Source organism: Chaetodon trifascialis, chromosome 3, assembly GCF_039877785.1.
Source record: "Chaetodon trifascialis isolate fChaTrf1 chromosome 3, fChaTrf1.hap1, whole genome shotgun sequence".
NCBI classification, from domain to species: domain Eukaryota; kingdom Metazoa; phylum Chordata; class Actinopteri; order Chaetodontiformes; family Chaetodontidae; genus Chaetodon; species Chaetodon trifascialis.
This window is the reverse complement of record NC_092058.1, coordinates 20905898-20928123: the sequence shown is the minus strand read 5'-3', so window position 1 is coordinate 20928123 and position 22226 is coordinate 20905898. Positions and strand designations below refer to the sequence as shown.

At 42.7% G+C, this 22226-nt stretch overlaps 3 protein-coding genes across 5 annotated transcripts in view; 1 reads left to right on the top strand and 2 right to left on the bottom strand.

Annotated features, from left to right (window-relative positions):
• On the bottom strand, positions 1–5433 carry LOC139329053 (BOS complex subunit NCLN). Of its 3 annotated transcripts, none has more exons than XM_070959179.1 (16): positions 5355–5433; positions 4563–4745; positions 3597–3787; positions 3262–3406; positions 3057–3154; positions 2858–2935; positions 2632–2735; positions 2309–2397; positions 2043–2182; positions 1780–1958; positions 1569–1656; positions 1409–1447; positions 848–1020; positions 693–746; positions 533–611; positions 1–359 (listed from the first exon to the last, which is right to left on the bottom strand). In XM_070959179.1, exons 2-16 carry the CDS (start codon positions 4705–4707, stop codon positions 303–305), a joined length of 1659 nt encoding a protein of 552 aa, XP_070815280.1. In that variant the 5' UTR covers positions 4708–4745; positions 5355–5433; the 3' UTR covers positions 1–302. The 3 variants fall into 3 exon arrangements, 2 of the variants coding, with proteins under 2 accessions (XP_070815280.1, XP_070815279.1); XM_070959178.1 differs by lacking the exon at positions 5355–5433 and adding an exon at positions 5006–5091; XR_011602050.1 differs by lacking the exons at positions 1–359; positions 5355–5433 and adding an exon at positions 5006–5091 and having other exon boundaries at positions 555–611; positions 838–1020.
• Positions 5434–7965: 2532 nt separating this feature from the next.
• Positions 7966–18516, bottom strand: fam219aa (family with sequence similarity 219 member Aa). Its single transcript, XM_070958796.1, has 6 exons — positions 18283–18516; positions 14086–14182; positions 13172–13265; positions 12422–12502; positions 11271–11325; positions 7966–10815 (listed from the first exon to the last, which is right to left on the bottom strand). Exons 1-6 carry the CDS (start codon positions 18340–18342, stop codon positions 10657–10659), a joined length of 546 nt encoding a protein of 181 aa, XP_070814897.1. The 5' UTR covers positions 18343–18516; the 3' UTR covers positions 7966–10656.
• Positions 18517–19054: 538 nt separating this feature from the next.
• dnai1.2 (dynein, axonemal, intermediate chain 1, paralog 2) overlaps positions 19055–22226 on the top strand; it is a 30604-nt gene continuing 27432 nt past the window's right edge. Inside the window, exons 1-11 of the mRNA XM_070959254.1 lie at positions 19055–19268; positions 19459–19518; positions 19685–19783; positions 20014–20094; positions 20393–20519; positions 20739–20794; positions 20902–21057; positions 21273–21332; positions 21440–21568; positions 21776–21860; positions 22006–22123. Coding sequence (XP_070815355.1) covers positions 19227–19268; positions 19459–19518; positions 19685–19783; positions 20014–20094; positions 20393–20519; positions 20739–20794; positions 20902–21057; positions 21273–21332; positions 21440–21568; positions 21776–21860; positions 22006–22123 — 1013 coding nt within the window. The 5' untranslated portion in view covers positions 19055–19226. The remainder of the gene's footprint in view (positions 19269–19458; positions 19519–19684; positions 19784–20013; positions 20095–20392; positions 20520–20738; positions 20795–20901; positions 21058–21272; positions 21333–21439; positions 21569–21775; positions 21861–22005; positions 22124–22226) is intronic.

The window sequence follows — 22226 nt, the reverse complement described above, 5'->3', positions numbered from 1 at the left end:
TCCCAGACTTCTCCTTGATTTATTTTGTTTACTTCACATCTCCAAATAACAAATTCCAGTTTGTTTATGTAAGAAATGCTTCACAGTACAGTGGATTTGCGAATAATGAAAGGTACAAAAAAAATCTGTACAACAGTGTACATTTCAAAGAAAATGCACACTTTTTAAGTTGTGCATATGATCAGTCTCTGAAGATTCTTGCTGCGTTGCTTTCATGCTCTGCGCAGCCAGTGAAGCAGAAGTCCAACATGAGCAATGCTGACTTCAAACCCTTGTCACAGGCTCAGCGCTCACAGTTTTATTTACTGATGCTTGTATTTCACTGCTGCTTTGAGCTTTGTGTAGAGATAACCAAAATTCTGTAAGAGAGGAAAGATACTGTAAGAAAACAAACCTGATCTGTCAAGTGTTGTCTACCTATCTGTCAGTGTTTTAAGGTGTAAGACAACACTGTGGGTGCTATGCTGTTATGCAAGGAAGTCATGCAACAATACAACATGAATGGACAATATGAAAGGTTATGTTAGCAAACCTGAATGGCATAGTAAACAATCCCCAAGTAAGCAGCAATGCAGCCTCCAAGGAAGAGATCAAAGGCTGCAGGCTTCACTCTGGAAGGAAAGTGTGTCAGCTTTTAGGGGTCTTATTGAAATGACAGCGTGCCCAAAACGCAATTGAACACAGATATTTACCTGTACATCACTATGGGTTGGTTCATTTGATCAAAAAAGGTAATATCAGGGTCCCTGTATGAAGAAATATAATTAATCACCATTGTTGTATTTCTTCCTATAGTACAACTGAGAGCCTGTCTTAGTATGGCTTTTCTTCGCCCACCATGTGTTACCTCCTGTCCTGTCGGAAGGTGTGTCTGTGAACCTGCTGCAGGTAACGTTTGAACTCGTGCTCCAGTGAATTAACCAGCAGGATGTGGCTGGGCTCCTTATCCAGCAGCTGCGTGGCCCGAGGCACTGAAGTCAGGAAGGACATCAGACTGGACATACGACCATCTTGAAAGTCCTGAATCAGGAATATAGATTCACAGAGAAAAATGTAGAAAATGTCTTCTGTGCCATCACATAAAAATAAAAGTCATTGTATGCCCAGGAGTTGCAATTTTCCCCATGAAAGACCCAATTTGGAATTCACATTACTTTTTCAGTTACCATTAGAAATTAATCTTTTAAAAACTCTGACATCAAGCTGTAGCTAAAATACTTAACTTCCTCCACTTGAAATCCTTTACACTCAAAAAAATAATCAAATAAATGGTTTTATTCAAATGCTCCCAACCTTCAAATGAATCAAATGAACAAGCTGAAGATGCAAACACTCTGCAGTTCCTAAAAACTAACACCAGAGGTCAGTACTCATCTTTACATATTGACCAAGAGAACAGGGAACTCACCATATGGCCCTTGAAAACCTGCACATCTTTTGGTGAACCCTTGTGGAAGATGATAAAGATTAATTACACATTGAAATGCTGCTGCTAGAAATAAACCTAATGAGGAAACCAAAGTTTCTGCATTTAGATACAAGCATTGAGGTTTCATGCATGTCATCACCTTGTCAGAGAGATTGTACATGTAACGCGCCAGTGCCTCTGCTATGATGACGCCATTACGCCGAAGTTTTCTGAAGTCCACTTGTGACCTGTGAGACGACACAAACACATCTGAGATGTGTTGCTTTTCACCTTCTTTTCTTGTCATCTCATAGTAAACAAAGCCTTCAAACAGCCAGTCATAATTATTGTGAACAGAATTTAGAGCTCACATGGTGTCGAGTATGGACCCACGAAGCTCAGATTTGGGGTCTTCCAGGTGAGACAGGGTGAAGCTTGGTATCCTGCGCAGGCTGTAGCGTTCATGCTCCCAGGCTACCATGGACTCCACAAGATTGATCTTCTTATGGATCAAGCCCAGCTTCACCCAGGGGAATCTGGAGGAAACCACCTAGAGGAGTCATCACAAATTTAAGGCCATGATGACTGAAATGGGCGAACTCCATATTGTGAAACCAGCAGTAAAGTTTGTTACCTCCTCCAGCTGCTGAGTGAAAGCATGTATGGGAGTGTCGGGTTTAGGAGGGCGGGACACATGCATGTACAGTTCATCACTGTAGGCCAGTGTATCCAAACAAAGAACAAATGCCACATTGTCATGGAGCAGGCTGGACTCTAGAGAGGAAAAATAAGAATAAAAATGAATCAACCTTGTTCAGATATGCTCATGCTGTAGTACTACTTTACTCATGTTTAACGTAGCACAGGTCCCAAAGCCCAGCGGCTTAAAGAACCACTCACCAGCGTGGTCCAGATTCTCCTCAATCCATCTCTTTGTGCCGAGGAAATTGTACTTCCCTCCTCCAGTTAAAGAGAACATTAAATTATATCTAACAGACCAAAAAGAAACAATCAAGCATTTATTAGTAATGGACCAAATACATTAGTACGTTTAGTACCTAACAACATGATAGGAGCCAGTTTTTCAGATCATGACGTAAGCATAAATTTGTACATCTAGCAGTATCAACTAGAGCAAATGGTGATAGTGTACAGTGATGCTTTGGATCCAGCATATGTTTGATTACGTTAAAAGGCTCCTCTGTAAGGGAATTATAACTCACAGTGGTCTGGTGCTTGGGCTACTGAAAAGCTTCTGGAAGAGACGCGCCAACTCGAGTAAGATGGTGACCCCGCTGCCATTAGAGTCTGCTCCATATGACAACCACTGTGTTACACACCAAAACAAACGTATGCATGAACATTTATTATACCTGCAAGGGCTCATATCATTGATCAACATCAAGTACAGATTTGTTCATAATGTTCCATCATTCCCATGTGACTCACTGGTGCCAGCCCATAAGAATCGTAGTGGGCAGTGATGACGATGGTGGGTGCATCCTCTCCTGCTCCAGGAAGCACTCCCTGAAATAAACATCAGCAGTTGTACAATGCAGAACTGATGACCAATCACAAGTCAAACTAATCTGGTTTGGCTGTGAAAGGCTTTTACTCCTCTGCTCCGCATAGAGAGTTCCATACTCACCTCCAGTGTGATTATGTTGTTGTCGGTGATGGCCTTAATAGGAACATTGTTGCTCACTAAGATCTGAAAGGCTGTAGCTGTGACCATGCTTCGAAGGACTGACAAGAAGGGAAACATCCAACCCTCAGTACTGACATGCTGTATGGTTCTTTTTCAGCTTTCTTACAGTAAAATGTAAATCCATAAATCCACTTGCTCCTCTCACCTCTGATGAATATAGATGAGGTCCGGGTGGCTGCCGCTTGCTTGACCTCCTCATACATGTAAAGCAGCTGTTCATCCTCAGGAGCCACATACACAGGCATGAGAGTCTCCTTCCTCAAGGCTTCACTCTCACTCAGCATGAAGGACTGAGATGGGAAAAAAGATACTAGTTCACAAAGCACAGATGATTAATATTTTTCTATCATAATGCTTCAGCAAGCTGTTACCTAATACTCTGAAGCACTAAAATATAAAATATTTAGAAACTGTATTCTGAATAGAATCTAATGTATTTCCTCCCTTGTTGCCCTACAGCACATATGCATGGCGTGCTACCTGTACAGACTCATGGGGGACACTGGAGATATTTCTGGGCAGCAGGATCAGTACAGCAGCAGCGTTTTGCCTCTTGGCTTCGAGGTATCTCTCTGTGGTGAAGTCCAGCACCTTCATGATGACACAGCGGCGGGTCAGCACCGGCTCGTCCGCTGAGCGAGCCTCCGCCACCACGATGGCTCCACGGCAACCTCAGTGGGCAGAAAAGGGCCTCATGTTGAAAGTCTTTAATTCTACATTGATTAAAATGTGTTCTTCTGCTCAGAAAACACAAGTTCTGTGAATCCTCTCCATGGAAATCAGTGGCAATATTAAAATCTTTCTTAAATGTTGGTAAAACCACCAACACAACAGTGTACAAACACTCCACTACAAGTCCTGCATTCAATGTTACGCTAAGGTAAAAGTTGAGATGTATTATCAGCAAAAATAATTAAAAGTATCAACAGTAAAAGTAGCAGCAGACAAAAGGGTGTTGACTGATACATTATTAATAAACTATAATAAACAAAGTTTCTATTCATTTTTCAGACTTGTATCTAATCTTTGCTTTATGGGAAATATTGGGAAATAAATACATTAAGTTAGTTACTTATTATGTTTTTGTTATTTAAAGGAAGCCATCAAAGAAGTTTAGAGGGGAGATCTCTCTTTTACAACTCAGTGAGTTGTTAAAAAGGTTGGGAACTAACACTTATATCTTCAACAATGCATATAAGAGCATCATATGTTGTTTTATGGAAAATTTTGATCTGAAAAGAAGGTGGTAACTACAGCTGTCAGGCAAATAGCGTGGAGTAGAAAGAACAATGTTTCCCTCTGAGATCTGGTGGAGTACAATTATAAAGTAGCGGAAAATTGAAATACTCCAATAAACTACCTCTGAACTGCACTTCCTGTTGGCACAGAGCAGAAATACCTAATTACTGTGCACCACTGCAGTTGGATGTAGCTCTCTGAACTTACCATGCTTCTGCTGTGCCAAGTTGTACTGTTGCATCCTGTAAGCAGTGAACTCATAGGAGGACACAGCAGGCAGAGCAGAGCCGTGCAGACAATGGACACAGAGCAGCAGCAGAACAGCGGCCACGCTCACATCTCTCAGCAACATGGTGTCACGTCCCGCCCGGCTTCTGTTATGGTCTCAATCTACAAGGGGAGGCCGATCTTACAGCTTCAAACAAAGCCAGACTATGCATAGTCAAACATACATGCAATGCATATTAGTTAAGTCCAAATATTCTTTCATGGTATGGATTTTCTTCTCTTCGTCGTCTCGTACTAATAAGTAAACCAAGCTGGCTTTCCATGAGGAGGCTCCCACAGTTTGCAATATTTTCTACCTCTAACCATGAAGTCGACTCTGTTCTGCTAGCATCTTTTTGGGCATGGATGGGAATGTTCCTCACCTGTCTGCCAGCAGTCCTGTCTCATGAGCTCCTCTTACAACAGCTTCCTCAACTTCAGTGCTACTCTTTGCAGCGTGGACACAAACTGGCTCCTGGGACTCAGGAAGATGGTAAGCCACCATTCACCATCTGCTCCCAAGGGATCAACTCAAGGCTAATCACAAATACCCAACCCCCCACACCTCCCCCTCACCCTCACTGCTCCTCTATCTATCTATCTATCTATCTATCTATCTATCTATCTATCTATCTATCTATCTGTCTATCTATCTGTCTGTCTGTCTGTCTGTCTGTCTGTCTGTCTGTCTGTTTGTCTGTCTGTCTGTCTCTTGCCTGGCTGCACACTTACATCCATTCACTTCAGTAGGTAACCACACATCACCAGCACAGACTCTGTGTGGGAGGCAGGCAGGCTGCTTCATACAGTCGCTGTTTGCTTCATGTCCTGCAGAGACAGCAGTTTGGAGCAGTGTGGAGAGCTGGTGGATTGGAGCGATGGAGAACTGAGGCTTCAGAGCTGAATAGAACATCCAGACTGTAATGCAGTAGTGCCTGAGTTTGTGTGTTTGTGTATGTAAAGTTTGAGAACATGCTGGTAGTGGGTGATTTGATGTATTTTGTCTGGTTTGATGCATTTGTGTACTCTGAGGTTGTACAGAAGGTGGAAACATTTTTCCTTGCAGAAGGACAAATAAATAGAAATCTGATCTAATCTTCTGTGTTGGAAATTACACACATGACACGAGTAATCGTGTTGTTATTGCTTATGTTATCATGTTGAATGTCTTCTTGCACAGGTGACCGGTTTCACGTAAAGCAATAATTTGCTGGACTGGCATAGAAACTAATAAAAACAAATTGTTAAAAATACAACTGACCATTACCCTGAATGTAGTTGTTGTATTTAGTGGGACCCCTGCACTTGTTTCTCTTCAACAAGAAGGCTTCATTGCCTCATTTGCAAGCCTGTCGCTACATCTTACACCACCATACGGGCTTACGGGCTTGGTGCCTAAGAATCACCTGAAGCAATAAACCCGTATTTTAAATAGGACTGTTATTGTCTCTTAAATGCAGCCCAGGTTGTTATTATTATGATTGGTAATATTATTAGTGTGTGTGTGTGTGTGTGTGTGTGTGTGTGTGTGTGTGTGTGTGTGTGTGTGTGTGTGTGTGTGTGTGTGTGTGTGTGTGCGGATCCCGGGTACTGATCCAGCCCGGGTTGATGATATGATGATGATGCTGATGATGATGATGATCCATCCATCCATCCATTTTCTATGCCGCTTATCCCTTTCGGGGTCGCGGGGGGGCCGGAGCCTATCTCGGCTGTCAATGTGCGGGTACACCCTGGACCGGTCGCCAGCCGATCGCAGGGCACGTAAAGCACATACACACAACCATTCACACTCACACTCACACCTAGGGGCAATTTAGAGTCACCAATCAATCTAATGAGCATGTTTTTGGTCTGTGGGAGGAAGCCCGAGTACCCGGGGAGAACCCACGCATGCACGGGAAGAACATGCAAACTTCACAGAGAAAGGCCCGACTCGGGAATCAAACCGGCAACCTTCTTGCTGTGAGGCACGCGCACTACCTGCTGCGCCACCGTGCAGCCCGATGATGATGATGATGATTATTAGTGTGTGTGTGTCCCGGGTCGGATGCCGGGTCGGATTTTAGGTCAAATCACAGGTAAGTCCAGGAATTTACCCAGGACTTTCCGAGGTCAGTCCCGGCAATGTCCCGGGAAATTTCTGGGTCAGTCCCGGGTCGGACTCGGGTGGGTACCAGGTTGGGTTCCGGGTCGGACGCTGAAAAATTGATTCATGCCTTTAATTCAAGCTGACTCGGCCCAGCTGTTATTATCACTATTATTAGCATTAGAGTGTGTGTCCCGGGTAGTGATCCGGCCCGGGTTGTTGATATTATTATTATTATTATTATTATTATTATTATTATTATTATTATTATTATTATTAGTGTGTGTCCCGGGACGGATCCCAGCCTGGCTTATTATTATTATTATTATTATTATTAGTGTCAGGTCGGATCCCAGGTTGGCCCCGGGTGTGAGACACACGCATTTCAACCCGTTCACACGCTCACGGGCCACACCTCGCAGAGAAATTAGCAGGATAACGCCCACCAAGTATTTTTTTCTAACAGTGGAACAGGTAGAGGAGTCAGTGATATGTCGGTTGCGAACGAAACAGCTCTTTGAAGTGAACAATCAGAGCCGCACGTGATTGGTCAACTACATGATGTGTGGTGGCCTCTGTGTGTACATACTGATCAGGAGGGGGAGGGCAGCGTGTGTGTATGCACACACACACACACACACACACACACACACACACACACACACACACACACACACACACACACACACACACACACACACACACACACACACACACCCCTGCACTAAGAAAAGCTTAATTAGATAAATATTTTTTTTTGTACAAATTTATGCACCCTTTATCAGACCAGACCCCTTTGTCAGATAGTCAGACTAGAAACAAAGGCGCCTCTGAGAGAAGCTGTTGGTCCCCTGAGAGGACGAGCTGGGCCAGGGAGTTCTAGCAGAGGGATGCTAATTGGTAGCAGCCAGAAAGGCCAAGGCGTGTACAGAGCTAACAGGACAGAGAGACGAGACAAGACCTTTCCAAGGTATAATAGGAGTGAACAACTTCTCCTCTATGTGCACATTATGAACTAACCTTTGTCTTCCTGTGTACCATGCTCTGAGCATTAATAAAGTGTGACAGCGCTCGAAGACATTCTTGTCCCGCTCCTCTTCATCAGAGCCAAACTGCTAAATATCATTTCTTATATACATTCATATTGTATGGAAGTTTAAAATTCTGTAACACAATGTTTAAAAAAGAAAAGTCTGTTTTAAGAAAAAAAAAAAGCACCGTTACAAATGACAGAAACACGTGGCACTATCCAACTTCAGATATCTAATATTTATTTTCTGATATGTTGCACTATACACAGAACTTTTAACACTGTTAAAATCTAAATGGAACCAGGTCACAATCATCATAATACGCACCTGACAAACAAAAAGCATCTGCCTGCATTATTTTCCATTCTTGAAAAATAAATTAAAAACGCACATCTGCAAATAAATAACTTGTGTTACAATGCATTACTTTAGACTCCCCAAGTGAGACGACATTGGCCAGAAGTAGTGCACTCAATAGAAGACGGCCGGTGAATCTATTAGGAGGATGATGATGATAGAAAAAGAAAAAAAAAGAGAAAGAAATCAGCACCATAGTCAACCACACAGTCAATCCCTCAGGATCAATGTTAACTGTACACAGCTACAGGTCCTACACACACCTCAGCTAGATGCAGCTTTAGTGACATATTACCTGACCTACTGTACTGCTCAGGTCTTTTTTCTACTTAATGCGAGTCGCTTAATTATTTACACACATGGCACCTTATTTTCAAATGAAATGTTTGTTATGCTTATTTTGTGACTCAGATTCTGTAGAAACACTGAGGCTGTTAATCAGGTATGCCAGTGAAAGGAGAGAGGAGATGCCCTCTTCCAGGTTAATAGATGGAAATGAGATTTTGTTTTCTTAGTCGTAGGTTTTAGCTCTGTCTACTCTCCACATACAGTACTTACAGACGTACAGTATGCTCTGCAAACAAGAAAACTCTTAAGAGTCATTTGAAGTCATACAACACACACTGTATCTAACTCAACACACACCAATTATAAAAGATTAATGCAAAGTTTCCCAAAAACTCCGCAACATGTCTGCAACTGTAATCAAAGTGAGATTGTTCAGAGTTGACACACACAGTATTTCAGAGGTAACTCCACATCCTGATCTCAAATCCTCTGACACATACACACACAGCTACCTTTCCCATCAGCTGGGCGTACCTTGCTTCTAGCTATTTTTAAGAATAAAGGTTTTTCAGGTGTCACACTAGTCAAAATGTGGATGATCAGGGAGTCTTTTACTTTTTAAAATCCTCTCACTGTTGCTGTGTTTTTGGGAAACCCAGCCTGATCTTCCACTGTCATTTGTTTCGGAGCAGATTCACACACAGGTGACTTCTTTTTATCTTCAACTAGAAAGTACCTGAAGTCTGCAGAGCTCTATAGACGTCTTTAGATGGACGTAAACATGAAAAATCAACAGTATGCGTTCAGTACTTACTGACAGAAAGGACTACTTCCTTTTCAACGTCATGGCAAACATCCATTGGCGTAAAGCAGTGACAATACACAGCTGTGTCCGGTGCTACATATACAGTCCTCATCCCCAAATCAGACAAATTGGTTATATTAAAACTCAATATGCACGAATGTACAACCATATAAAACAAATACACTTACAACTAAACTATAAAGAAAAGAAAGCATTTCATACTTTCCGTGAGTAGCAAAAAAAATCCCATTTAATTTCTATCTGATGATATGGAATCACTTTACAAACATTCTTCAGAGCCCGCAACAGGCGTGACCAAAGTTGCACAACTGCCTATGCATCTGCACAAGTTCTAAGCATTTTAATTTCATTTATTCCCTCAAATTTATGACTTCCTTTGTAGCCACATTGACTGGTGGTGATCCTCTTAAACATCCACTCACATCAGTGGCCAACATAGACAAACACAGAGGAAGTACACTGACTCGTGAGCTGTTCTGCCATTGTTCCATTAACTGTTTTTCTATATCTACTGATATTACAGAGGGTGAGCCTAAATATTACTAACCTTATGTTTTTCAAAGCACGCCTCACATAATGTCTCATCGGCACAAGGATGTGTTCAGGGGTCAGTAAAAAATTATCTGCACAGGCTGGTCGTTAGGACACAGTGTTAGCAGGCAACATGCAAACCTATTTGTTTTCAGCTTCTTTTAACTGAATGTGAAACGATCAAGCAGTACAAGCTTGGTGTTACGTACAGACTTTAAAGTAAAGATCTGGACTGGATGTCTTAGCGTAAGCATTAAGTGTTTTGTCAGCAGCTTGATGGTTTAGCACTATTCTCCTGGATATATTAGACACACGCATGTCTTTGTCATGTTTGACACATATACACAGGGAGATGAAGCAAACTGGCTGAAAGAAATGAAAGAGAGAAAACAACGGCCATCACAAAATCTCTTCTTGTACATCGACCAGCAGAAGAAGTAAAATCCATGGATGATGCACAGTAATGTCCCCTTGTCCTTATTTCAGGTATTTTGGTCGAATAGATCCTTTCGTCCCATTTTGTTTCTCTTCTTCAACAACGGTGCCTTCACGGTCCTTGTAAACCAAAATATCCACAAGCATGAGATGGAAGTCCAAAGAGGGAGAAGCAAAAGTAACATGTTTTCCTTAGAGGTAAAGTTTCTGCCATCAGTCGAGTGCTTCGCTGAACCAACAATGCAGAAGTAAGATGCACAGACCCTACCATAGGAGGAACGTGCACAGATACTGTACATATTGACTCTTTTCTCAAGACTTCACCTATCTCCATATCTTCTTTTTTGCCTTAAACCCTTGTTTTCCCTTTGTGCCATTGCCAGTTTTTCCCCTGTGCTGCCACTCTGGTCAGTAGTTGGCCTCAGTGCAGGTGGCAGGCAGGAGATGTTTTGGGGGAGGGGGAGACGGGGAATGGTGCTACTGGATTTGACAGGCTGTGGAGGGAGCAGCCTGGCAGCACATGCAAGTGGGGTTGACTGCTTTGGGGGGGATCAGATCCAGGTCCTCGTCATCCGGGATCTCGTCAAGCCGGTATCCGTCCTTCAGGAGCTGGATGTTCAGGTCCTGGTTGATCTGCTGTAGAAGCAAAAGAGAGGAGATAGAGTGTGAGCCAAGCTTCAGGACAATCTGGACAGATCCTTAAACTAGGAATAGCCTTTAAAATAGTCACTATGTTGGTTTTAAAAGTATCGATGTTCAAGAACATAGTGATCCAAGTCAATAAACTTCTACAGACATGGACGGCAGCAAAGCAGAGCAGTCAGGACACTGGTGGAAACGGGGTGAAGCAAGAAGGAAGGAGGAAATGAACAGGACTTTGGATGAGAGTTATGGGTAAACCATTACACATGACTGACTATGAATGCTTGGAGGAGCCAGTATACTTTTTTTCCAATGGATGCACATGTACCTGGTGTGGGTGGTGTGACAATGGAACTGGGTGATCAGGTGGTGATGTTTGTGGATTCACCAAATGACGCTGTGAAACAGTATAATGTGTGTATAGATACCTGGTCCCTCAGACATCTCACCTCGGCTGAGGAGTATCCTGATGAGGAGTATCTGGACATGTCGAAGTCATCATCACTGAAAGACAGGAGACATCAGCAGTGAGACACGACGGTCTCAAAAGACGACGGTTGAGACGATGGTTAAATGATGTTGGAATGTTTAAAGGGGTTGTAAAGCAATAAAATCAAAGCAGCAGTGGTTGAGATATCCTGACTTTTAGTCCAAGTATGGGTCAAATTAAAGACATGCTAGATCCTACATTTCCCATAATGCAACTCTGTATGTTTTTTTGTTCTTCGCGTCCTGCCTAGTAAAAGCCTGCCTCTTTCAAATTCTCTGGTCCCAGTTTGAAAAATGTGTAGCCTCTTTTAATTAAAGTTTATTTAGCCTCTGGATAATAATAATGATGAAGGTAATAACCCTGATGACATCATCATCTTTAATAATGACAGTGGATGAACAGACACACTGCAGCACAAGTTCAACAACACACAGGACACTAGAAGCCTTTTCTATACTAAATCTCACCCGAGTATAGTAACATCATGCTAATGCTCGCGGGTTGACAGCCTTTTTCCTCCCACAGGAGTAAACTGCCTTTTCATACACTGTACATGAGGAGGACAGAGCGACATTGTGCGAAGGCTGCGCATGTGAACCTAAAGTGTGGACAATAAACAAATGGGTGTCCTGTGTGACCGTGAGTCAGAAAGCCTGTCAGAGGGTGTGTATGATGCAATACATGCTATAAGCTTGGTTGGCTTCCAGCGAGCTCATTTCACATGAGAGCGTTTCCCTCATGTCGCTGCATACGGAGGGCACAAAGGGTGGGACTCATCTGTGTCAAATGCAGACCTGCTGGTCCAGAGTGGAAGCGAGCACTCCCTCTGAGCCGCTTTTCCCTGTCCAAATCCTCACCCCGCTATCCTCTAATCCCGCGCCCTGGGAGAGGCTTTGCCCTTTTTTTAGGATCCCTTCTGTTAAGAACTCTCTCAAGTTGCTCAGTGGATTAATGTGCCATCATGGCAGCGTGAGCCCTACAAAACTAGCAAGTTAGCCAATTTCTCCTTTTTCCTCTTCTTTAAAGGTCAGCCTGTGAAGTTCCTCTTCTGACTGTGTCATATTTTAGCATTACAGAATTTGATATGAAGAAACTAAATAATGTACACACCTGTCAGTGTCCAGCGCCACCAGGGGCTTCTCGTCCGGGCTCTGGTCTAAAGAGGAGTAGCCTTTGTTTGGCACCACCAACCTGAGGACGAGCACAGAAAACAAGACAGAACACAAAGAAGACACGCAGAGGACAAAATCTGAAAAAGCGTTCGACACAACAAAAGTACATTTTCCACCAAGTGGTTTCAATGCATTCTTCCTGGAACACCCACAAAAACACTTCCAAATATTGTAAATCATGTCGGGAGTGCAAGAGACAAATGCAAGTCAGCTTCACACAAAACAGGATGCTGTCCCGAGTATGGCGCTCGCTTCACAGGCAGCAAAGAAAAAATTGGGGCTAATCTGCAGCCTTCGAACTGCCGCTGTTCCCAGATTATCTTCCCCCCTCAGAGACTCCGGGTCCAGACCAGTCGGTAGCCTTTCTTATATTTCCACTAATCCACCAGAGAGCGGGATTAGACTGACGAGCCAGTTGTCAATACTGTGGGTTGTGCTGGGTTTCTGCTCAGTGCTCTGACGCTGTTATCACCATTAACATTGACGAAAAACATGCAATTGGCCCTTCTCTAAAAAGCCTTGTTGCAACATTAGGAAGTCTGACGACACCTCGCACAGGCTGGCAGCATTTTAGTGTGGAGCAGGGGATACAAAAACATATTGCTCGAGGTGCTAATCGATGCAAAGTGTGACATTTGTGGACGAGCTGGTCATGACGGAGACAGACACAGGCAGAGGAAGCTGTTACCTTGTCCTGGCATTCTTCTTTGGCTGTTGATTGACAGGACTTCCCACGGTGCCATTTTTCACTGATCCCTTCCTGGCAAGGTCCCTCTGTTTCTCTGGGAAACCACAGGATGTGAGGTCATCAGGAAATGCACCAATAAACCTCAACTTCATGACCATCAGTGGCAGATTTATTTATTATTCAACATGGTTTCTGCCAGCGGTGGTGCTTATTTTTATGTTGTTGCAGCATTTAGTCAGTGAGTCTTCATTAGCATATGTATGGATGGATATGAAAATATGTCCTTTTACTCCAATAGGAATTGTACAATTGAATGCTCGTCTCCTTGAGATACTGCGTGAAAACATTCGGGGCTGCTACTGAAATATGAGTTCATCTTAAGTCCCTTCGTTTCGATTTAACTGTGTTTTCTTTAGAAAAAGTGCATATTCTTGAAATATTGACTGGTGAGTTTCGGGAAACAATATTTTCCAGCAAGCTTTTTGAAATGGAGCCCTTAGGACTAAATAAAAATGAGGAATTGTGAGTGTGGCAAAGGCTTTCGCAGTGTTGTGGTGGCACAATAACAGAGGCAGCTCAGAAATGCTGTGACACCGCTGAGAGCAGAGATAAATTGCAGTGCTGGGGAATATGATTTCACTGGCATACAGCATTTCTGGTGAATGTCATACTGAGTTGGCTATGAACTGACGCTGAACAGAATGTTTGTGCTTATTTTGACCTTGTACAGCGGAGTTTAGGAAACACGCACACTGTGGTAGCCTATGGCAAGTGTGCACAGACATTTTTCTTACATGCTTTTATATGCAATCTGAAGGGGCTTTTCATTATTTTTTACTGCTTACTTGCTTAATTATAGAGAGTGAAGTGAAGCCTTGTCGTGTATTGATTTGCACTCTGTTGCTTTGTAATACCTATCTGGACTTGCAGAGGTGAGGGCTTGTAGTTCATGGCCACAGTCTCTCCCTTGGTGTCGGGGTCTGCCTCCGAGGTGGAGGATGCTGCAGGGTCCTGGGAAAAAAGGCGCAGCACAGAGCACGTTAGCTTTGATGCAAGCAACCAACAACACTGATAACATGTGACATCTCACTTTAGCACAGGCTCATATAGATCCCTGGGTCCTGTCTCTTCATAGATAATCCTTGTTGTGTCACGGCTGCAGTGTTTGCTAATTCACTATCTGACAGGGATTAAACCTGAACCCAAGCTGTTTTCTAGTAATACAATTCCAATCAACTCACGCTACACTTCCACTGGGCACCTGAAATTGAACACAGTCCTGAGGGCACAATCAACACAGTACCGAGAGCGACCCACTGAGTTATCACCATGCTAACCCCCACCGAAAAATCAGCTCTTTTACAACCTGCTTGCGTCACATACCCTGCTGAGATTTCCCAAGCCTATGTGCTACTATAGCTGCCTGCTTTGCAGCTCAATAAGCTCGAGTGTTCAGCCTATGTCGCCGCCTCTGTCTCTTTTTTGTGTGAGCAGTGACGGCATGGGGAGGAGGCCGTGGGAGAACAGAGGGGGTTGCTGTTGGAGCTATGGTTTCCCCAGAACGAGAGAGGGGAGCTGGGCCCGTGCTTGGCCTGCTCTGCTGACAGAGCTCCACATTATGTTGATCCGACAGGCCTCCCCTTGTTGCACTCTGAGGGACTTTGCAGGCCACATGGACGAAGGCTACCAGGCTTCCAGTAACTCTGTATTCTCACCGGAGAAATGGCTGCTATATTTAAAAGGATACTCCAAGCAATTAAATAAGTGGAGCTGAAACCCAGAACTTTACAGCTAAAGTTGAAAATTCATATAGGCCACTGCTTTGTACTGAGGGACAGGATGCTGCATGTAGAAATATCTTTTAAAAATGAAAAATAAAACACACTTAACAGGCCCCGGCGTGTTTATACTTCATAAAAGCTTAATGACAAAAAAATGATAAGAACTAAAGTGTCTTTGAAGATTGCATGAGGGGATTACAAAATAAATAGGTCTAGACACAGATATGCCTGAATCCATTTCATCAAAAGCCTTTCATGGTATTATTGTGAAATACTATAAGAATTTAGGCCAATACCATGAAACCAATAGAGCTTATCCAATCTCACAGGACCTCATAAAAAATTCATGAGTATTTAGCAGGGACGGTGAGAAGCTCATTTTGCATATCGATTTTCATGTAACACGTTTAAAAACAAGCTGCCAACAACACAATGTGGTAAAACAGCAAAGCAAAACATGACGCGTGTCGACACGTGACGTCCAGTGAACGCACGAGCGAGATTCAGAGCACAAAGTTACGTGATTGTCATCCGAGCAAAAGGCTAACGCTGTCTTTTAATGTTTATCAGCAGCCAATCACAGCAATCCATCTCTTATTGGGAAAGAAACATCACCTCCTTCTATTTCTCAATAGGAACAAGAACTAGTGATAAACCACAGGCTGATGACGGCGTGTCTTTTTTTAAAGCTGTGGTCCAATATGGCTGAATACACCTTTGATGGATACAATGGTCTCATCCTCATCTGGTCATGAAGCATTGTTCACTTGGCTGGAATAATTTATGAGAGCTGCAACAGTGAATACGTTACACACACTAGTACAGATGAGGTATTGCCGCTGTAACAAGCAAACATGAGCTCTTTCTGTTCTGTGACAAGCCCTTCCCTTGGATCACTGGGCTTACCCGCTCCATGACTTTCTCCTTTCTTCTTTTCTAATTGTTGTTTTTCACATCTCCCTTCCATCATGGAAAGATACTATGACAAAGTAGGGTCATATTTTCTGTCAAATAAAAACCCTTTGAACATTTTTCAGCAGTGCTGGCAGTGAATAATGAAAGGGATTCAGTATTAAGCTGCCTGTGACAGAATCCACTTCTTACACATAAAACAGCACAATTACCGTCAGCAAGGTAGCCCACAGTAAACAAGTTAAAACTCTGCTTAAAATGTAACAAACCCACTATAACAGTGTGAAGTTTGGCCAAAAAAAACTCTACGAAAAGTTCCCAAACCTAAATACATTCCAAAATAAGTCCTTAAATGCTTCTGCTATATTACTGCCTTCCTTTGCTGAACTCTCTTGTAAAACGACATATGAGTGCTGACAGCCACTAACAAATGATTAAGGCCTGACCTATGACACCATGAGGTGACACATTGATTCTGATGATTTAAAACTAAAGCATGGCCAGGGGCCCTGACCTTCAAAATACATTCACATAAACCTACACTCACTCAGTCACACACACGCGCACACACATACACACAATATGTTCCTCTGTTAGTGACTCCTTTACTGCCTCTGATGATGAAGAGCCACAAGGTTGCTGACACAGCACAGACACCAAGCGATTGGTAGGATTACACATCATGGCCTCCCACTGGCCAATAGCAGTGCAGACCGATATATCAGGTGACCATTAAAACGGCTGCATGCTGTCCTTATGACAATAGCAACTGGACTGCAGTCTCAATAGGCTGTAGTATGTTTAGCCTACAGTAATCATTCTGAAAAGCCTCTGTGCTTTAAGATGGGCCAGCCTGTAAAAGGTTATTGGAATAATGGGTTTTATTCAGAAACTAATTTCAGTTAAAGGTTAAACTAAAAAAAAAACTTTACAAGTTTACATTCACAATCTAAAGCTTTCCACATCTGACTGATAAGACAGCAACTCTGTGATTCAATCAACTCAATCTTATATAAAGCTGTTTCATAATTCATTCTGAACAAGGAGGCAGGTGCCAAGCGCATTCATGCGGTTTAGGAATCACAATGAAGTTATTAGCATTAAAATGCACGGCCATGTGTGCCACGGCAACCGCGATCCTGACACAATCAGGTATGGCGTAAACGCAATGTGGGGGTCTGTTTCAGGGGCTGCAAAAGATACGAGGGAACGTTCAGTGTTGTTTGAGTCGGGCATGATAATTACACGAGCTGATAGAGAACAAAGTGCACGGGTTCAAGAGGTTTAGGACACACGCTGACCACAGAGACACTGCAGCCGCAATTAAAGTTTCTCTGATGTTGGATTCAGAACAGAAATCTCCCTGGATGAAACATGACAGCATCAAACGTTTATAGGGAGAGGCGATTGCTGCTGCATGAAAAAGAAAAAGTATGTTCTTTCTGTGACTTCTGCTGGAGTTTAGCCTCAGGGGTAGACGGGCTGGGAAAGCATGGGTCTGATAATGAAGGCGAGAACTTGAAGCTCTGCTTTTGCCCAAACCCCTGAGGCAAACACTTAAAAAAAGGGACAGCTGTTCCAGGCTGCTTTGTTTGAAGTCTGGAGAATAAAGCTGGCGAATGGTCTCAATAAGCTGTACTATCAACTCCAATGAAATGTAGGGAATAAGAGCAGTGGATCATTGGTGGGCATGATTTATCATTTCATCGTGTCCAGTTTGCAGGTGTGGCCTGTATCATAATGCCATTTCAAATACAGAGAAATCCAAACTTTAACCCTAAACAGTGCAATGGAGACTGGAGCACAGAAAACATGCATGTGATGCCTAGCTACTGCTGGAGTTTATCTATTCTAAATCACGGAAGCAGAGGCTTTTCTCTTACTATGGGCCTGCTCGGGCCAGCCATCATCAGGGCTGCAGTCTGCAGTATCAGGTTTGGTCAGACCCCCGTTCACGCCATCATCTGGGCTCCCAGCTCATGCAGCCATTCAGACCCAAATAACACGTCACCAAATGACGAAATGTAAAAACAGTGGGCTGTGTCAGCTATTGATGTAAACAACCGCATACTGACGTGGATTTTTTTTTAAATCACGTTTTTGTCAAGTGCGCAGTTTAATCACTATGATACAATAAAGTGAAGACTCATTTATTATTTAATTATCATATGTATTATTGATGGGATCATTCTGTGGGGAAATACATAACGTTAGCCGCTATCCTTTCATCTATAGAAAATCCATCTACACCCTTCCCAAGGCTCCAGTTTATGCCGCAGCTATAGATTGCTATCGGTTAGCTCTCGCACGCAGATTACGTGACACAGCTGTCGCGATAAACCGCACAAACGAGACAAAATTTTCTGCCGTCTGCGTTCAATAGAAAATATTTGCATAAGATGTGTTTTTGTCTCTTACCAAAGGCTGTGTCTCTCCGTTGACTGGAGGGACTTGGAACCGGTCGATTTCTTCCATCATTTTGGCAAGGCGTTACAGAAACGATACGGCGGTGAAGATAAACGATGCCTTATGTCTAACTGTCCCGGTTTATGATGCTCAGTTGTCGGGATCCCTCGTTTTTCAGCATGATAGCACCTCGTTTTCCTCCATCCTGACAGAGGTGACTCGACAGCAAAACAGCAGTACCGCCCCACTTCCGGGGTAATAGAATATTCATAACAAATCTGTCCAATCACAGAGGAGATCATATTGAAATGCGTAGTGAACCAAATTCATGTGTTGACGGTGAATTTAAATAGCTAATAGAGACATTAGCAACTGTACTTGTGTAAATACTGGATATTTCGATTGAAATCTTGTTTGTTTGTTTTTTTCCACCGCAGTCTACTGTCATTTCACATTTGTTTGTGCCATAATAGTTTCAGGGTAAATACAGTCACTCCCTTTACCTTCAGTATAATTCAACGTGATATAACACATTTTTCCTAGCGTACTGTTTTCCTTACAACCAGCTTGCCAAGGAACAAAGGGATATTAAAAAGTTAACATTAGTGATCGGTGGCTTTCAAAATGTCCTCAGGACACGATAAACAAAGTGTGGGGGGAAAAAAACGGACATTTAGCTCGAGGAGCCGACGTGTGAGTTCCGAGTGGTGAGAACTATCTTGACTTGATGAGGATCTTTGCCCACTTTGTGACCGACAGAGACGGCTGGTCGTCTTGGCAACCAATATACAGCAGCAGGCAGGCCTGGAGGAGCGAGTTGTATTTCACTTTTAACGATATAAAAGTCTGTCCTTGTGTTGTTGTGCTGCATTTTGACCAGGCCAAACACCTAAATTGTTGGTTAAGTAATTCAACCAGTCTTTGTTTTTTTTTGTTTGTTTGTTTTTTTTTCCACAATGCCCGTGGCTAACAATAACGTTGCAGCATCTATGAGAAAGGTAAACGCCAGTTTAGTTTAGCTAGACTTAATGTTGACTAGCTAGCAAAGTGATAAAGCTACCTCACAGCAGCTGTGTAAAGTAGAGGCAGTTGCCACAGTTAACGTTAAGCAAACGGGCAGTGTTGTTCTTTATACTAATATCATGTAACTGCTAACCATGTTGTTGGTTTTCATTTGTTTTCACACAGGGCTCAATTGTTCAGAAGGTACCTGCTGCTAAGTCAACCAAAGCCGCAAGTAAGAAAAAGGTAGGCCCAATTCCAGCTCACTAACCTGTGACAAAAATCCGCAATAGTTTGGATTTTTGGCATCTGACAGTTGAGCAAGAACTATGAGAAACACATGTGCTTTCACAACGTGATGTAATTTTTAATTTAACCAAGATATAAATCTCTTTTGTATGTAACGTTGCAGGATGATGAAGAGGGTGTGGATACGGGTGATGGATGGGATGAGTGGTCTCATGGGAAAGCGCTTATTAAGCCCTCAGATCAACTGGAGCTCACTGAGGCTGTAAGCGGATGGGAGTTTCATTGCTCAAGTTTGAGGCATCCACATGGGCTTTGTCAAGGGAATTGGCCCAGCCTTTGCTGCTATTGCTCAATTCTTTTTTTCCCCCCAACTAGTTCATTATCATCTTTTGGTCATTGTTTTTGCAATCAGTTAATGTCTCTGCCAGATCAGTCAGGTATGTGTAATCTGTGCTGATATATGCTCTGCTTTGTCTTTAATGTTATCATTAGGAGCTGAAAGAGGAAATCACAAGGATCCTGACTGCAAACAACCCACATGCCCCCCAAAATATTGTCCGCTACAGCTTCAAGGTACAAAAGTTCTACCTAGGCTCATGACTTCATATCGCTCACTGTAGACAATTGTGTCACTGTAGACAATCATGAGAAAGGGAGACATTCTTGCTTACCTGTCAGGTATTCACCTTTAAAAGATGAAAGTAAGCTATTCCAGAACAATGTTCTTGTGCTTTTTTGTTTCAAAAATTAGTTTGAGACCATGTAAGTTGTTAATTAACATAGATTTTCATCATTCCTAACCACAATCAAATAAAATGAATGTGTTCCTCTGCTTGCTATTCCTCACATCATTGCCTCTTGTGTTTCCTAGGAAAGTTCCTACAAGCCTACCAGTGTTGTGGATCAGATGGCTGTTCACTTTGTGTTGGAGGGCAGCCTCTTGCATCAAGACTCTGATGAGGCTCGTAGGCTGAGGGCCAAGGAGGGTCTCCCTGAGGGTAGTTACTAAAACACACTGCAGTGATTTTACAGATCACAGAAACACTTCAATTCAAGTCTAACAATGTTACATATTGTGTGTCCTGGCATGTAATGTTTTTTTTCTCTAGTGTAGTGCATATTTGGTGCCACAAGGTGTCACTTTCAACATGTGCCAAATTTTATGGCAATTTTATGGATACTTTATACTTGAAAGTTGATATTTCTAATGTGTCCAGAGATTGCAACAGTCGACACGGGAGCAGAGCCTAACGAGGAGAAACCAGAAACCCCGGTAAAATAGGTTTTGTTGAACTAAAATAAGAGCACTGGTTTGTGTTGGACTGTCTGCTCCATTTTAAACAATGCGAGACAAGGTTCTGTTGATCTACATTTCCACAGGCAACACCTCTAGAGGATGGAGGGGAAGTGGAGGAAGCTGGAGAAGAGGACAGACCAGACAGTGTTGCTTCCAAAACTGACAAGAAGGAGCCTAAACTTACTAACCAGTTCAACTTCAGTGAGAGGGCCTCCCAGACCCTGAATAACCCACTGAGGGTAGGAAGAAGAATAACCTGTCCCCTGATCAAGGAGCATGTTATGTCTTATCACAACACATAGCTTTTACAAACTAATTGTGATAATTAACATTGAAAAAGGCATAGTTTTAATATAGGAGGGTATGAAAAACATAATATTGATGTGTGTATAATAAAATATTCATAGCCTAGTGCATCAAGAGTTTCAGTGGAGTCATTTTTATTTTCCTTTAGGAGAGAAGCTGCCAGACTGAACCTCCGCCACGCAGCATCTTCTCTGCCACTGCTAATCAGGTTCTGGATTACCTGGCTTGTTTAGGCCAGGCTTGTTTTCACATAGCATTAGAACGTACAATATGTGCTGTCATGGGCTGACCATAATTACTCTATTCTCTTTGCAGTGGGAGATCTATGACGCGTATGTGGAGGAGTTGCAGAAACAAGAAAAAAATAAAGAGAAGCAGAAAGCCGTACCTTCAAAGAAAGATAATGACAAAAGCAAGAGGAAGATGATGCTAATGGAGACTCAGGTAAATTGAAACCTCACCAACTTTCCTACCTAAATATCTGTGTACCTGTGTATGTATTTGCATCTTATAATGCAAAGATGCAATACATCTGATAGTAATGCCATTGCCAAACATAAATTGCCATACGACAAATTTTTGACCAGGACTTCTGATAATACTAATGTAATACTGTACTTATGTTAGTCTATAATAATGTCTCTGTTATAGAATGATGATATCACCAGAGTGGCCAAGGCATCCAAGATCTTTGAACGGATGGTCAATCAGAATACATTTGATGACATAGCACAAGGTATGTTCCAGTAAATATGTTAAGAAACTACAGTCCTGCTTGATATTGAGGTTGCTCCATTCTCTTCTCTTCTCTTCTCTTCTCTTCTCTTCTCTTCTCTTCTCTTCTCTTCTCTTCTCCTTGCCTTCCTTTCATGCCCTTTCAGATTTTAAATACTTTGAGGATGCATCTGATGAGTTCAGGGACCAGGAAGGCACTCTTCTCCCTTTGTGGAAGTTCCAATATGACAAAGCCAAAAGACTGTCTGTCACTGCCCTCTGCTGGTAGGTTAGCCCATCGATTCTGCTGACGTTGCTTGAAAATTATTATTATTCTGGGGAGATGTAATGTAACTGATTATATACCCCAACCACCAGTGCTTGTATG

Coding starts and splice junctions, on each gene's coding strand:
- fam219aa (XM_070958796.1), bottom strand. CDS start 18,342: ATGATGGAAGAAATCGACCGGTTCCAAGTCCCTCCAGTCAACGGAGAG. Junction 14,183..18,282: donor ACGGAGAGACACAGCCTTTG/GTAAGAGACAAA, acceptor CTTTTTTCCCAG/GACCCTGCAGCATCCTCCAC. Junction 11,326..12,421: donor GTGGCGCTGGACACTGACAG/GTGTGTACATTA, acceptor CCTGTCTTTCAG/TGATGATGACTTCGACATGT.
- LOC139329053 (XM_070959179.1), bottom strand. CDS start 4,707: ATGTTGCTGAGAGATGTGAGCGTGGCCGCTGTTCTGCTGCTGCTCTGT. Junction 2,936..3,056: donor ACAACATAATCACACTGGAG/GTGAGTATGGAA, acceptor TGTTTATTTCAG/GGAGTGCTTCCTGGAGCAGG. Junction 2,736..2,857: donor ATTCTTATGGGCTGGCACCA/GTGAGTCACATG, acceptor TGTGTAACACAG/TGGTTGTCATATGGAGCAGA.